Consider the following 14,542-nt stretch of genomic DNA (forward strand, 5'->3'; position numbering starts at 1 on the left):
CATGTTTTGGACTATCACTAATGCATAAATTGGAATTTATAAATGATAAATCGCTTTCTTTCCACATAAGAGTGGTATTCATGCATGGAGTTGTAGGATCAAAGCTCTTATAATTTGTTCTTTAATTTTGGTTTGTGAAAGCTCAGAACCATTATTAGTTTATTATAAATTAAAAAGAAGTTGTAATATTTTTTCTTTGTGTTTGAAAATGATTCTCAGTTCATGCTTTCATTAAATGGAATGAATTTCTTGGTGTGAACGAAATCTCATTGTGTGTGCTAAAAATAATGGATGATTTCATCATTGATTACTCTCTTCTGAACCGCATATGTAAGATTTCACCATATAACAAAATGGTTCTTGACTCATTAGAAGGAATCTTGAAGGATACGGAAAGCTAACTTTGATAATAACTCATCTGATAGAGACCATATTAATTGGTGCAATTAACAAACACTACTCTTGAGTGAATCTGATCATAGCAAATAGCAAACTAATAATTGACATTAAGTCCCGTTTGGATAAGGTATTTTTAACAGGTCCGAGTTTCCCTCCACCCACGGTGTATGGGATCCCATTCACCAAGGGGAGGGAATGGGTATCAAAAGGGTATTTTGGAACATACTAAAACCCTAGTGTTATTGGTAAAGCCTGATCTCAATCCTTATTGTAAAGCCTGATCTCAATCCAAAAAGTGTTGTGGTGTTCCTTCAGCGGGCCATTTCGCTTTTGAGACGCGCATAAATGGCCTAAAAGTACATATGTCAGCGCATCGGTGCTGATACCTATAGAACTCGTCGAGATCTTTGATTTGATATGTATTTTTACCCTATTTTGGTTCAAATCTTGAACCAGACCGGATGGATCTCTAGGAGCAATTTTGACATTTTTGGGTAAGGGTTTTCCTATATATTGTAACTATCTCTTTGAAAGATGTGAGAGAGAGAGAGAGGGTTTGTATTATTCTTCACAGAAATAGTGGATTCGTACTATCGCTCAGCCGTGAATATAGCCTTCCATTTTTGGGGTGAACCACGTAAAATCTTGTATTGTGTGTGTGTGATTTCTTTTTTCTTTTGCATTTCTTCTACAAAATCGTCATTCTGCTGCGTTGTGTTTTTTTAAAACCTAGGAGGGATTTGTGAATCCTACGATGGTGGTTGAACCGTACGTCCTCTATAGGTGGAGGAAAACTTTATCCTTTTTAATACATACATCACCCGACACGATTAAATAATTGTGAACTCTAATCCTCAATGTTTTGTGAGGCATGCAAGAATATCATAATCTATTATACGAATTAATTAGGCATGAGGTTCTCCTTTCTGATTTATTAAGATATATACTAATTATTAAGATCTATACTAACTACCGTTTAGGTGAGTTGATGCCCAAGCTGCTTGTTAAGTAGAACGTCTCATTTTTTGATTCCCAATAGATGCTCCCCATTCCATTATTTTGCACACCTAGTTTTCCGTACCCACTTACCTTATATCCCAAACCCTTGATAGGCTAACTTGATCCGTTCCTTCGCAATCAATGGCCCCATTAAATTTATCACTTTTTTTTAAATAAAAGCTTGGCAAAGATTATATAACTAATACAGAGAATATTCTCTGTGCCAGGGGCGCAGGCTGCACCCAGACACATGGGGTGGGTGTAATGACCACCCTGCCCCCCTAAGTGGTAGGTCCATGTGTCTGGGTGCAGCCTACGCTGCGGCACAGAGAACATGAGCTCATAACAAATAGGGAGAAAGAATGTTTCTAGTTGTTTAGTGGTCCGTGGCCACTGCGCCAGACACAGGGCCATGCAAAATGACCACCACACCCATGGAAAGGCCAAAATCTCTAGGGTCGCAATAGTCAATTTACGCAACCCTGTGTCTTGGCGTAGGGATAGGGCACCACGCGTGACCAGGTAATGTTCTCTTTCTCTTATTAATATGAAAAAATGATGTTCGTTATAAATAGTCCCAAGCATTCCATAAGAAATAAATATAAATTTGGTTTGTTACTCCACCTTCGGCAATGTCATCAATTAACAAAAGATAAACAGTTGCCTTAAGAAACCACTTTCGGCATGACCATTAGCAGAAACCTCAAGACAAAAAAGGGATAGATGAAAAAACTGCCTACACTAAAACTAAGAACAACCACTATCAAAGTGATAGCAAGGTGTTTCCTAATAGTTCTTAATAATATCTTGAGGAATAGACAAAAAGAAAAAGAAGGCCAACTATGAGAAACCTATAGTGAAGTACTATTCTTCGCCATCAAGTCTACTCTACTTTTGCTTTCCTATAACAGTGAGTGATTTTCCAACTAATTGATTTTCGAAACTACTCATAACGTGCTCACTGTTGCTGAAATGGATTGGTTAAACATTAACGTACGTCTATGGTTTCAATTAAGAACAGAATAAAACTGTCTCTGTTATAATGACAAATAAAAATTCTGCTTTAAAAAAAAAAAGATATATAATAATCGACCGATCCAATACCGATTCCTTGAACATGATTGGGATAGAATATTTAAACTGGAACAAACAAGAAATTGGTGGATGATATAATCAAACAGTATTCCCAATAAGTTTAATGAAACAATTATTGTTGGTTAGGACATGATGGGAATCTCTGGGACGAACTCACACGAAATCAAAACAATCAATCAATCCATCTTATCACAGATTCCTAACTAATTGGACTTGCAATCTACACGTAACTAAACCAGACCTATATTGGCCATTGAATGGTGTGATGTCATCTTCATAAGACAACAACCCTTTTCAATGGAAGCCAAAAAGATTCCATTTCAAAATTATTTATTGATTAATTGAAGTGAAGTAACCGATACTTATTAGTATATACTATACAATTCCTATCACCCTTTCTAAACTAGAAGATTCCAACCCTTTTTTTTTTTAATTTAAATTAATATCTCCACTAATAAGTGTTTTTGTAGAGGAAGCAAATAGTCTATATAAACTAGAGAAAACCACTCAAATTGAAGTACTTCAAGTCTAAGTCTTTTAACAACAATGGCTTTGAGACTCCAGTGCTGCTTCTGCTTAGCCATATGCCTTGGTTTAGGGTTTTGGGCTTCTCAAGTAGAAGCTAGAACTCTTGATGAAATGGCTATGGTGAATAGGCATGAGCAATGGATGGGTGAATATGGGCGTGTGTATAGAGATGTTAAAGAGAAGGAGAAGCGGTTCTTGGTGTTCAAGAACAACGTGGAACGTATAGAGTCTTTCAATAAAGATGGGAATAAACCATATAAGCTAAGTATCAATCGGTTTGCAGATTTAGAGAATGAAGAGTTCAAGGCAGTTCGTACTGGATATATGATGAAATCTACAGGAAGTAAAAGGTCATCTTCTTCAAACACAGTTTTTAAGTATCATAACGTGACTGTTGTGCCAACTAGCTTGGACTGGATAAGGGAAGGAGCTGTTACCCCTATCAAAGACCAAGGCCAATGTGGTGAGAACCTTACTTTGTCAATTCAATTATTTTTAGCGAAAATCTTCTAGTAACTAACGTTGGTTACAACAAAATTGTAATCTTACTTTTTTCACCCCTCGTCATATTTTCAAAAGTGATTTTAGTTACTTATTATTATATTATTTTCAAAAGTTGTTATTGTCTATGTGAAATGACAAGATTAACCCTATATTAAATAAATTTTGGGAATAAGACAAAGGGGCAAAATAAGTGAGGTTACAACTTCTTAGATCACGCACTCGTCATATTTTCAAAAGTGATTTTAGTTATGAATAAAAAAAATGATTTTTAAAATAAGTTGAAAGTGACTTCTTATTATTTTATTTTCGAAAGTTGTCATTGTCTATGTGAAATGACGAGGTTAAGTATGTATTAAATAAAATTTGAGAATAAAATAAGGGGCAAAAAAGATGTTATAACTTCTTAGTTCACGTACGTACTTGGTAACAACAAGTGCATGAACCTTATGCTTTTTTATAATCATGCTTAACTCAAGCCTTTGAAAGAACAAAAAAAAGAAACTCATAACTTCTGAATTTTATCATGTTTTACAACATGGACTAATCATATTAGGTCAGAAAGATGGTAATATTCCTTAGATAGCTGTCCTTTTCTAATGTTTTTTCAAATATCTTTGACTCCTATTCTTAAAAAGAGAGTTGATTTTCTTAAGCACTTTTAAGAGTATTATTCTACCACGTGGTCATGTTAGGTTCGATAAAGATTAAATAACGATTAGATGATGATGTAGACAACATGACTTTAAATTTCAACACCTATTATTAATATGATTGAAAATCTAGACAGCCAAAATTTATAGCCTAATTTTCCCCCATACTTCCAACATATCCCATGCAGTACATCGTGAATCTAAATTAAGAACCAATTTAATTGTTACGTTTTATAAGGATCCTAAAACAACTTGGAATCAATTCCTTGTGATGAGTTGGGGTGTTCAGCCCATATGGTCTTCTAGATAGTTTCTTTGAGTGTACTCCTTTCTTGGGATTCACCTGTATTGTTTCAGATGGGCTCGCGCCCCTACCCTCACTTGTTTGATCCTTTGTAGTTTTGCTGTTGTCTTGGGACCTTGTCTCCTTCTGAGGGGTAACCCGCTTATCTTGTATATTGTTTTGTTTTTTTTTCTAATAAATTTGATATTACCTATCAAAATATAGGTTGTTGTTGGGCATTCTCAGCAGTTGCAGCCATGGAAGGAATTATCAAACTAAAGACTGGTAAGCTAGTCTCTCTATCCGAGCAAGAACTAGTAGATTGTGATATAAATGGCATCGATTCGGGCTGCGAGGGTGGACTCATGGACAATGCTTTCCAATTCATCCAACAAAACCAAGGCCTCACAACTGAATCCAACTATCCATATGAGGGAATTGATGGAACTTGCCATAAGAATAAGGCAGCTTACCATGCAGCAAAGATCACTGGATATGAAGATGTTCCTGCTAACAATGAGAAGGCACTACTCAATGCAGTGGCTAATCAACCTGTCTCTGTTGCCATAGAAGGAAGTGGATTTTCTTTTCAGTTCTATTCAAGTGGGTTATTCACTGGGGAGTGTAGCACTAATCTGGATCATGCAGTTACTGTGATTGGTTATGGTGTGAATAAAGATGGAACTAAGTATTGGTTGGTGAAGAATTCTTGGGGGACTGGTTGGGGTGAAAATGGGTACATGAAGATTCAAAGAGATGTTGCTGAAAAAGAAGGTCTTTGTGGACTTGCCATGAAAGCATCTTATCCTACTATATAATAATAAGTTATAGAATTAAGTGATGAAGGAATTCCAGTTCTTCATGTTTTATTCCAGAAATGAAAATATGTACATATAGTCATGTCAATTGTCTGTTGGTGTTGCTAGTATAATAAAAACTTGTAAGCATGGACAGTTAGAAAAATATGTAAGTTCAAAACCTTTTTATTATCTTCTGTAATTTCTAGTTTTTAATGCACGAGAGAACCCATGAGTTAAGGAATAGAGAGAGAGAGAGAGAGAGAGAGAGAGAGTTAAGGAATAGTAAACACAAAGCTGCTAGTTGACCCTTAAGAATAAGATGGGAAAACTAAGGGTGTCAAAATCAAACCAATACCGTTTATCGAAATCAAACTGTTTAAATCAATACCGTGAAATGTTTGATAAATGGTTCAGCTATGGTTTTTAAATCGAGGTTGTTTAAATAAATGGTTTAAACCGAATTAAACCATTTAACACTCTTAGATGTACATAACTGTGCCAAAAAAAAACCATTTATCGAAATCGAACAGAAATAGTAAAATTGTTTAATAAATGGTTCAGTTATCGTATCAAAATTAAGACAGTTTAATTAAACGATTTAAACCGAACTGAACCGTTTAAATAATATGATAGAAAGCAGCTTGTAGTGGACCATAAGAAGAAATGGAGGTTGGGAAACACAGGAACCATACGAGGAGATGATACGGCCAATGTAATCAGTTGGATAGATAGCAAGACTTCGATAATTCCACTTTACCATATGATCCACCTTTATTGGATCCTTGACCATTCTATATTTTCAGCCACTAAACCACTTTGCTCCTATTTTGATTTTTAATTATTTTGTGAATTTGCAACCTGGCAAATGGACCCATTATGTTAGCTTGAACTTTGAAATATGTGTAGGTGAAATTGAGGCCCACTTTTTTTTGGTTAAAAAATTGGGGCCTTACTTGTGCACCTAATTTGGGTGCCAAACATTGTATATGTTAAATAAAGTTATGTTTTAATATTAAAGTTCATTTAGAACCAAAGTCATAATCTAAGTTTATCATTTAGAAACGAGTCACAATCTAATCTATATTTTAGGTAGGTTAAATTACACTTGGGTTACATAATGTTTAGAGAAACTATATCAGGGTGCTTCAAGTTTGATTTATTATATTTGGGTACCTCATGTTTCATTTTTTTGTTTTTTTTTGGGTAGAAAAGGATTTTACTGATGATAATCATGTATACAATCAGCGGTTTCAGCCAGGCATAACCTGTTAAGCCAAGGAATGGAATGTGGCTAAACTGTCAAACACATAATAGACAGAGCCTTCCTAGCAAGGATATCAGCAACATAATTTGTCATCCTTGGAATACAAGAAAGGAGATCGATTCAAAGGAATCACAAAGGACTTGATTATCCTTGATAATAGGAGCCACTTCTAGCACTGGTGTTCGAGACCTGTCTTGAATCAGTTCAATAACCTCTTTGTTGTCATATTCCACCTGGATGCGAACATTCCCTAAGGCAATTGCTTGAGTCAATGCACACCGGACAGCAAGTGCTTCACCCTGAGCCAAAGTGTTAAAAGGACATGGCACAGATATAGCTTGGATAATCCTACCAACATAATCCCTGAAAACACAGCCTAGACCTACCTTCATACCATTCTTTGGCATAGCCGCATCACAATTTACTTTAACAAATTCCTGTGGAGGGGCCTTCCATGTAGCAACTATATTACCTTGAGAAGGGGTTGGAGGAGAACCATGCTTAGATCCAGCTATCTTGGATGAGGCGTATTCCATATAGGCTTTCTCAGCTACTTGAATTACCTCTTGAGACGTCCACGTCTTGACCTTGAAGATAAGGTCATTTTTCTTGCACACCAAATATACCAACAGAGGAAGGACACCCTGGATAAAGTTTCCCTAGCAAGCTTCTTGTCTGATCGAAATAAAGGATCCCATCTAGTCATCCATTCGGTGATCGAAGGGACTCGATTTGCTAGATAAGATAGAGTTAAGCTGCTACCAAACCACACCATCTTTGCAAATTCACACTCAAAGAGCACATGGCTTGTTGATTCCATATCTGCTCCACATCTGCGACAAGAGTGGTCTAAAGGGATCTGTCAAGAGGCTAGTGCTTCACCAGTAGCAAGTCCCTACGCACAAGATCTCCACAAAAATGCCTTGATCTTTGGTAGGGTGTCAATGGACCAAATACGATTCCATACAGAATCTGGAACTAGTTCCCACTGATGGACTCTAGTTGTAGATGGACCAACAGAAGCTACAGCATGAGCGTCGTTTGAGAGTAAATGGTATGCTGTTTTGATAGTGAATATACCATTTTTTAAATGCCCCACACCCGAGTATCCTCTCTTGTAAATAAGCACAAATAGATGTTCAGAATAGCATCCACCACATAGGGCTGAAACCATTGCCTCAAAAGCTCCATCTTCCAGCATCTAGCTATAGGATCAATAAGCTCTGAAACAAAAATAACTGGACACCCTGCTGGCTTGATGTGTGGGATCTTATATTTTGGAATTGTCGGCACCCAGTTGTCCTCCCAGATCCGCACACTTTCATCATTACCTATTTACCATAAAAGTCTAGGCAATAAGGTCTCGCGGCCCTCTAGAATACTCTGCCATCCCCAGTTTGGTTTGTTACCCAACTTTGCTTCAAGGAAAGAGGATTTTGGAAAGTAAATAGACTTCAGCAAGATGGCCCAATAAGAATCCGGTGAAGCCCAAAGCCGCCAAGCAGTCTTAGCCAACAACGCTTGATTTTTGAGCCTTGTAACTTTAAACCCCAAACCACCCTTGGACTTTGATCTACATAGTCGTGCCCATGAAATCCAGTGGATTTTTGCATCCTTGTCACCATATCGCCCCAATAGAAATTTGATGCATCTTTTCTTATGGAGTCATGGATCAACACAGGAATTTTAAAGTGGGATGCTACAAAGTTTGTCATGGGTGAAATAGCAGCCTTGAGAAGAACTTCCTTGCCAGCATGTGATAGGCAATTTCTTTTCCAGCCTTGTAACTTTTGGGTGGTTCTCTCCTTTACTTCTTGAAAAAGCTCCATCTTAGATAGCTCTAACTCAGTTGGTAAGCCTAAGTATTTTGAGGGCCCATCTCCATAAGACACCTTCAAAGCACGTGAGAACCACCTCCAAAATTTTATGTGGGTATTTGGGCTAAAAGTCAAGCTTGACTTTTGAAGATTGATAGCCTGCCCTGTTGCCTTACAATATAATTTTAGGCATTTCTTGAGTGCTTGGATTTCCTGCAATTTTACTTTAGAGAACAACAAGCAATCATCAACAGATAATAGATGAGTAATGGCAGGACCTCTATGTTGAACTTTGATGCCATGTAGATCACCTCCCTCTACTTAATGAGCAATAATAGAAGATAATGCTTGAGAGCATATAATAAAAATTGTAGGGGATATAGGATCCCCTTGGCGTATTCCTCAGGTTGAAGTAAAGGATCCCTTTGCACAACCATTAATAAGTAGGGAATAAGAAACATATTAAATACAGGCCATAACTCGATATATCCACCCACATTTGGCGAAATCTCATCATCAAAAGCATGCCTTCAATAAATCGCCACTCCAATTTGTCATATGGTTTCTGCATATCTAGCTTGAGCGCCAAGAACATATCTTATCCCTTTTCTGCTTCTTAATATAGTGAAATAATTCATGAGCAATCATGATATTGTCAGAAATAAGCCAAGAAGGAATAAAAGTTGACAGATTGGGCGCAATAATCTAATGAAGAACTCCATGCAAATGATCTACAATAAACTTTGTAATGATCTTGAAAATCACATTACAAAGACTAATAGACTTAAACTGATCTGCAGTTTCAGGATGAGCCACTTTTGGAATAAGGCAAACATGGGTTCTGTTAAGATCCAAGGAAATAATGCCTGTAACAAAAAATTCAGTCACATAGGAAAAAATATCATCCTTCACTATTTTCCAATGCCGCTGAAAAAATATGGGTAAAATCCATCAGGTCATGGAGCCATCAAAGGGGCCATAGCAAAGAGAGCCCTCTTTACTTCCTCCATAGATGGGAGCAAACACAAGGCATTGTTCATCTCATCAGTTACAATAGGATTAACAAGATTAAATACATAAGATAAATCCTCATCATCTATAGGTTCAATAGTATAAAGGTTCTGATAATAAGAACATAATAAATTCGAAATATCAGAATCAGTAGAAGACCAAAGACTTGATTCAGTTGATGAGTTTGATGAAGAAGAAGCTGTTGATTTGAGCTTAGATGGGGATGAGAATATGGCAGTCATCAGTACCAATGTTAATGACTTGGAACCCACTATTCGCATGGTATTTCAGACTGAAGATGAGGCATATGAACATTATAACAAATATGCCAAGGAGATGGAGTTTTCAGTTAGGAAATACAGGGTTGATCGTTCAAAGTTAGATAAACACGTAATATCAAGATACTATGTGTGTTCAAATCAAGGTGAGAAAATATTTGATAAACGGAGAAAGGTGGATTACACGCCTCGAGTGACAAAGAAAACTAATTGTGGGGCTGTAATGAAGATCAAGAGTAATAATGGATTGTGGGTAGTGGATAAATTTGAGAAGGAGCACAACCATATATTGGTGGACAGTAATGATTCTTTTAGACTTAGATCACATTAGAAAAAGCATAGAGGTACAGTTGAGCTTATAGAACGACTTCATAAGTGTGGGATACCAGCTTCACTAATAATGAGAATTGTAAAAGATTTTGTTGGTGGTGAGCAGTTTGCTGGTATAAGTGATGCATTTTGTTTGAATCTACTAAGGTCAAAGCGAAGAAATTACATAGGGTTAGATTTTGAACAAACAATTACCTATTTGGAGAGTAAAAGGGTATCAGATCCAGGGTTTTTTTTGTGATATCCGTGTCAATATAGAGCAACAACTTACTGGGATTTTTTGGGTGGATAGTAGAGCACGGGAACAATACAAGATTTTTGGTGATGCTATTGTCTTTGATACCACTTATAAAAAAAAACAAATATAAGTTCCCATTTGCTCCTTTTACTGGTGTTAATCACCATATGCAGTGTACGCTTTTGGGTTGTGGCCTAATAGCTGATGAGACAAAGGAATCATTTATGTGGTTATTTAGGACATGGCTTCAAGCAATGCAAAATGTACAGCCTAAAGCAATCTTTACTGATCAAGACCATAGTATAATGAGAGCAATTAAGCATGTGTTTTCATTGACTGTCCATCGGCTATGTGGATGGCATTTGGAGAAACACAGGTTACAACACATGAGATCATTGTACAAGAAATTTCCTGATTTGAAGCCAGCATATAGTTGTATTTATAATTCTAATACAACACTTGAATTTGAGGAGGGTTGGCAGAGCATGCTATATAGGTTTAATTTACAGGATCATTTATGGTTAAAGAAGCAATTTAGGATACATGAACACTGGGTGCCTTGTTACTATCATGATACCTTTTTTGCTGGTATGCGTATGACACAGAGGGGAGAGTCAATGAATAAGTATTTTAAGGGCTTCTTCACATCTGCAACACCTCTAAATGAATTTGTTACCCAAAATGAAGAGGCTGTGAAAAAAAGAAGAGGAAAAGAAGCCAAGGAAGATGCTTTCTGCATCACCTCAGCCCCTACTTGTTCTATAGCTCACAAAATCGAGCAACAAGCCGCTACCGTTTATACGGCAAAGGTGTTCAGGGTGTTTTCGGAAGAGTGGTACGTATGTTTTGGTTTGGAAGCAAATCAATGTGATTATGAAATTACAGAGAAGAGGTACAAGGTCTTTAAGAGAGATGGGAATCGAGAGATTGATGTGCAAAATGTGTTGCATAATCATGAAACTGATATCATAATTTTTGGATGTAACTTGTTCATTAACAAAGGTATATTGTACAGACATATACTTAAGATATACGTGATAACAGACAGATCCCAGATTCCCTCGAGGTATATCCTATGTAGGTGGACCAAAATTGCCCGATTTAGTAACATCCCATTTGTATCTATGCCTGAATCATTTGAAGGACTGCCACAACAACCAGTATGACTTTTACAAGACTTTGCCAATAGATTTACCATGGAAGGATCTCTTTCCCAAGAGAGGTTAGAGGTTGTCTTAAAAATATTGAATGAAGGGTTATTATAGGTCCAGAGATTACAACCGACTGTGCCTCCTACAAGTTGTACTGTAGGACCTTCAAATATAGTCCGACCCAGAATAAATGATCCAGTACGTACCTCGTTAACAAGGGGGAGACCGAGATTACATCTTTTGCGGGGTGGCATTGAAACAGCTGTTCAGAGAAGGGGTTACCATTGTTCTACTTGTGGTGGTATAGGTCACAACATTCAAAATTGTCCTCTGGTAATTTTCCTTGTTTCATGCAGTCATATATTGCTTTGAACTTCATATTTAAATATTGAATAGTGTTATCTACACTTTATATGTTTTTTATACAATGTATTTATAGGATACTATGGGAACCTTAAGGGATAATACACAAGACAACAACCTGGTTTCACAAAGCAATACATTGGGGGATAATACACAAAGAAGCAACCGAACTTTGCAAATAGAGACCAGATTGGAAAATACACAAGGCATGAACCGATCTGTGCAAATAGATACCTTGAGGGATAATACAGAATGAAGCAACCAATCTTTGTAAATAGATTTGAATGGTAAAACATTTATGTTAGATATAATGTTGGGGTTTTTTTTTTAATTATTTTTTGTAAAAACAAACTTGCTCCTTACTGACTAAATCTGTGATTGTCATGCAGAACCTCCTTATTCACTAAACCCTTGACAGTTTTTTTGTAATTCTATAAATTTTGTTAGGTCCCATATGGTGAGTGATTGGAGGTATATTGTTAATTATGCATGACAGCTGATTTCATTGCACTTGTGGTTATCTATCATTAGAAATCATGTTAATCTGTCATGCCTTCCATCAATGCCATGAGTCTATTTGTGTAGTATATGTATGGTGCTGCAACCTTGGCTTTCTCTTTATCTCAAGTATTTGAATGAGAAGTACTGGGCTTATAGTGTTTTGTGAAAACAACTATGATTTTGACTAAATTTGATCTCAATACTCAATTAAAATGCAAATCTATTATTTAGTTCTCTTTCGGTGATGTGATCTGTAGTATGGTTGTTGTAAGCCTCCACCTTCATGTAACTTCACCTATGTGACTTCAATCGACTGGACGGACCAATCCAAGGCTCCAAGCAACACAACCTCCACTTATTTGGCTACTCGGGATCTTGGACATAGTAATTATGCATCTTATTAGTATATGTTGTTGGTCATTCTATTTCAAATTTCACTCAACCTTCTTTCTTTTAACTATATTGTCTCTGTTTTTTCTGTTCAGGTTTATGTAGACCCACTTGTGTTTTCTTGTCATCTGTTTCATGATTTTCAAGTGGGCATCATCATCTCAGTCATTATATATGCAGTTTATGGGCAGTACCATTGTAATCCTAGAAGTTCACATTAAAAAGTTGCTTATGATCAGGCAGATATAGAAGAAGCTCTTGGACATGTCCAATATGAGATCTTATTGGTGTATAGAATCCTTGGATAGTTTCAGAAGAATACCCAATTCCTTTATAATATATTTGTTGTCTTTTCATTGAGATTAAACATGCACTTGAAGTTACAGCAGCAATATAGTATGTGTATCTTAATTGGTAAAAGCATGGACTGTTGAGAGGCATATTCTTGTGTCCGCTTGGAGCTGCACCTGAATTTAATTGCCTTTTTCTTTTCATTTTTCAATTATTTTTGTTTATATAGCATTAAGGAAGTTAACTAGAACTTAGTATATTAGAGAATGTAAAGGATATACACTCCATGTCTTCCACTGGACAGAATCATAGCAAGGATATCCATGAAGGCAACCAAGATAGGAAAGAATCCAATCAAGCAAGCTGGAATATCAATCAAGGCAATCAAGATAATTATCCTACAAATCACAGCAAGGTTATCAATCAAATCCATTGGAATATAAATCAAAGGAATGACAGCAGGGGTACTACCTTAAATAGAATTTCTAATATTGTAAGGAATCCCTCACAATCCTTATTTAAGGATATGGATACAAAGGAGAATAAACACTGAAAATCTTCCAGCCGTGGACGTAAGTCTCTTGACTGAACCACGTTAAACAACTTGTCCTTTATCTCTCTTCTCTTCCTCCTTCTACCTTGCTGTGTCTTCTTTATCATGGCATCAAGAGCAGAAAACGATTCCAGGGACTCTCTTTCTTCCACACTTCTTCAAACCTCACCCACCGCTGCCCTTGGATTCCCATCCCTGAATACCTTAGCTGAATGACTCCAACTATCTTCTCTGGAAGTCACAGCTTATCCCTCTGCTGAAAAGTTATAATCTATATGAGATTGTGGTTGGGACTTCTGTGTGCCCTCCATCGACCCTCCCTGCCACTGATGCTGCCGCCTCTTCTGAAGCCATTCCCAATCCGGCATATGCTTGATGGGTTCGTCAAGATTAGCTGTTGATGTGTTGGCCAATAGCTTCCATGACTGAAACCGTGCATGCCCAGATTGTGGGCTGCACCACTTCTCATGAAGTCTGGTCCACTGTTGAGCGTCTGTACTCCACGACCTCGACAGCGCGCATCCTTCAACTTTGGCTCCAACTTCAGAACCTCAAGCGTGGAGGTTCCACTATTCACAATTACCTGTTGCAAATCAAAACAATAGCGGACCAACTTGCCACTGTTGGAAGGCCGATCTCAGACGAGGACCTTTATCTCTACATCCTCAATGGATTAGGACCTGAGTACACTGCATTCGTAACCGCGATCTCCACTCATGAGATGCCTGTTCACTACGCTGATCTTTGGGGTATGCTGCTCACTCAAGAGATTCGCCTTCAAGCTGAGACCCCCTCTATTGACATTGCTGCTCCAATGGCTAATCAAGCCTCCCACACTTCAACTGCATTACATGGGGGGCGCTTCTTTCGTGGCTCAAATCAGCCTTGTGGCCGATTTACAAATAGAGGGCGTCCTTCTCGGGGACGTTCCTTTGCTTCTCGCTCACAGGGGGTCTCTTCTTCTGATCAAGGTAATCCCATTTTTTGTCAAATCTGTGGACTTGCTGGTCATAAGGCATTGGATTGCAAACAAAGATTTAATCATGCTTTTCAAGATGGTTTTATTGCCCCACCCAGTGGCAATTTTTTTGATTTCT

At 37.3% G+C, this 14,542-nt stretch overlaps 2 protein-coding genes across 2 annotated transcripts; both read left to right on the top strand.

Moving 5' to 3' along the window:
* Nucleotides 1–3,039: 3,039 nt before the first annotated feature.
* On the top strand, nt 3,040–5,318 carry LOC122638775 (senescence-specific cysteine protease SAG12-like). Its single transcript, XM_043831623.1, has 2 exons — nt 3,040–3,484; nt 4,684–5,318. Exons 1-2 carry the CDS (start codon nt 3,040–3,042, stop codon nt 5,274–5,276), a joined length of 1,038 nt encoding a protein of 345 aa, XP_043687558.1. The 3' UTR covers nt 5,277–5,318.
* A 2,212-nt stretch (nt 5,319–7,530) lies between these two features.
* LOC122638776 (protein FAR1-RELATED SEQUENCE 12-like) lies at nt 7,531–13,821 on the top strand. The gene is made up of 4 exons (XM_043831624.1): nt 7,531–7,576; nt 9,496–9,881; nt 10,370–11,356; nt 13,690–13,821. The coding sequence occupies exons 1-4, from the start codon at nt 7,531–7,533 to the stop codon at nt 13,819–13,821; spliced, it is 1,551 nt and encodes a 516-aa protein (XP_043687559.1).
* Nucleotides 13,822–14,542: the final 721 nt, after the last annotated feature.

The sequence above is a fragment of the Telopea speciosissima genome, chromosome 9 (assembly GCF_018873765.1).
Source record: "Telopea speciosissima isolate NSW1024214 ecotype Mountain lineage chromosome 9, Tspe_v1, whole genome shotgun sequence".
Lineage (NCBI taxonomy): Eukaryota > Viridiplantae > Streptophyta > Magnoliopsida > Proteales > Proteaceae > Telopea > Telopea speciosissima.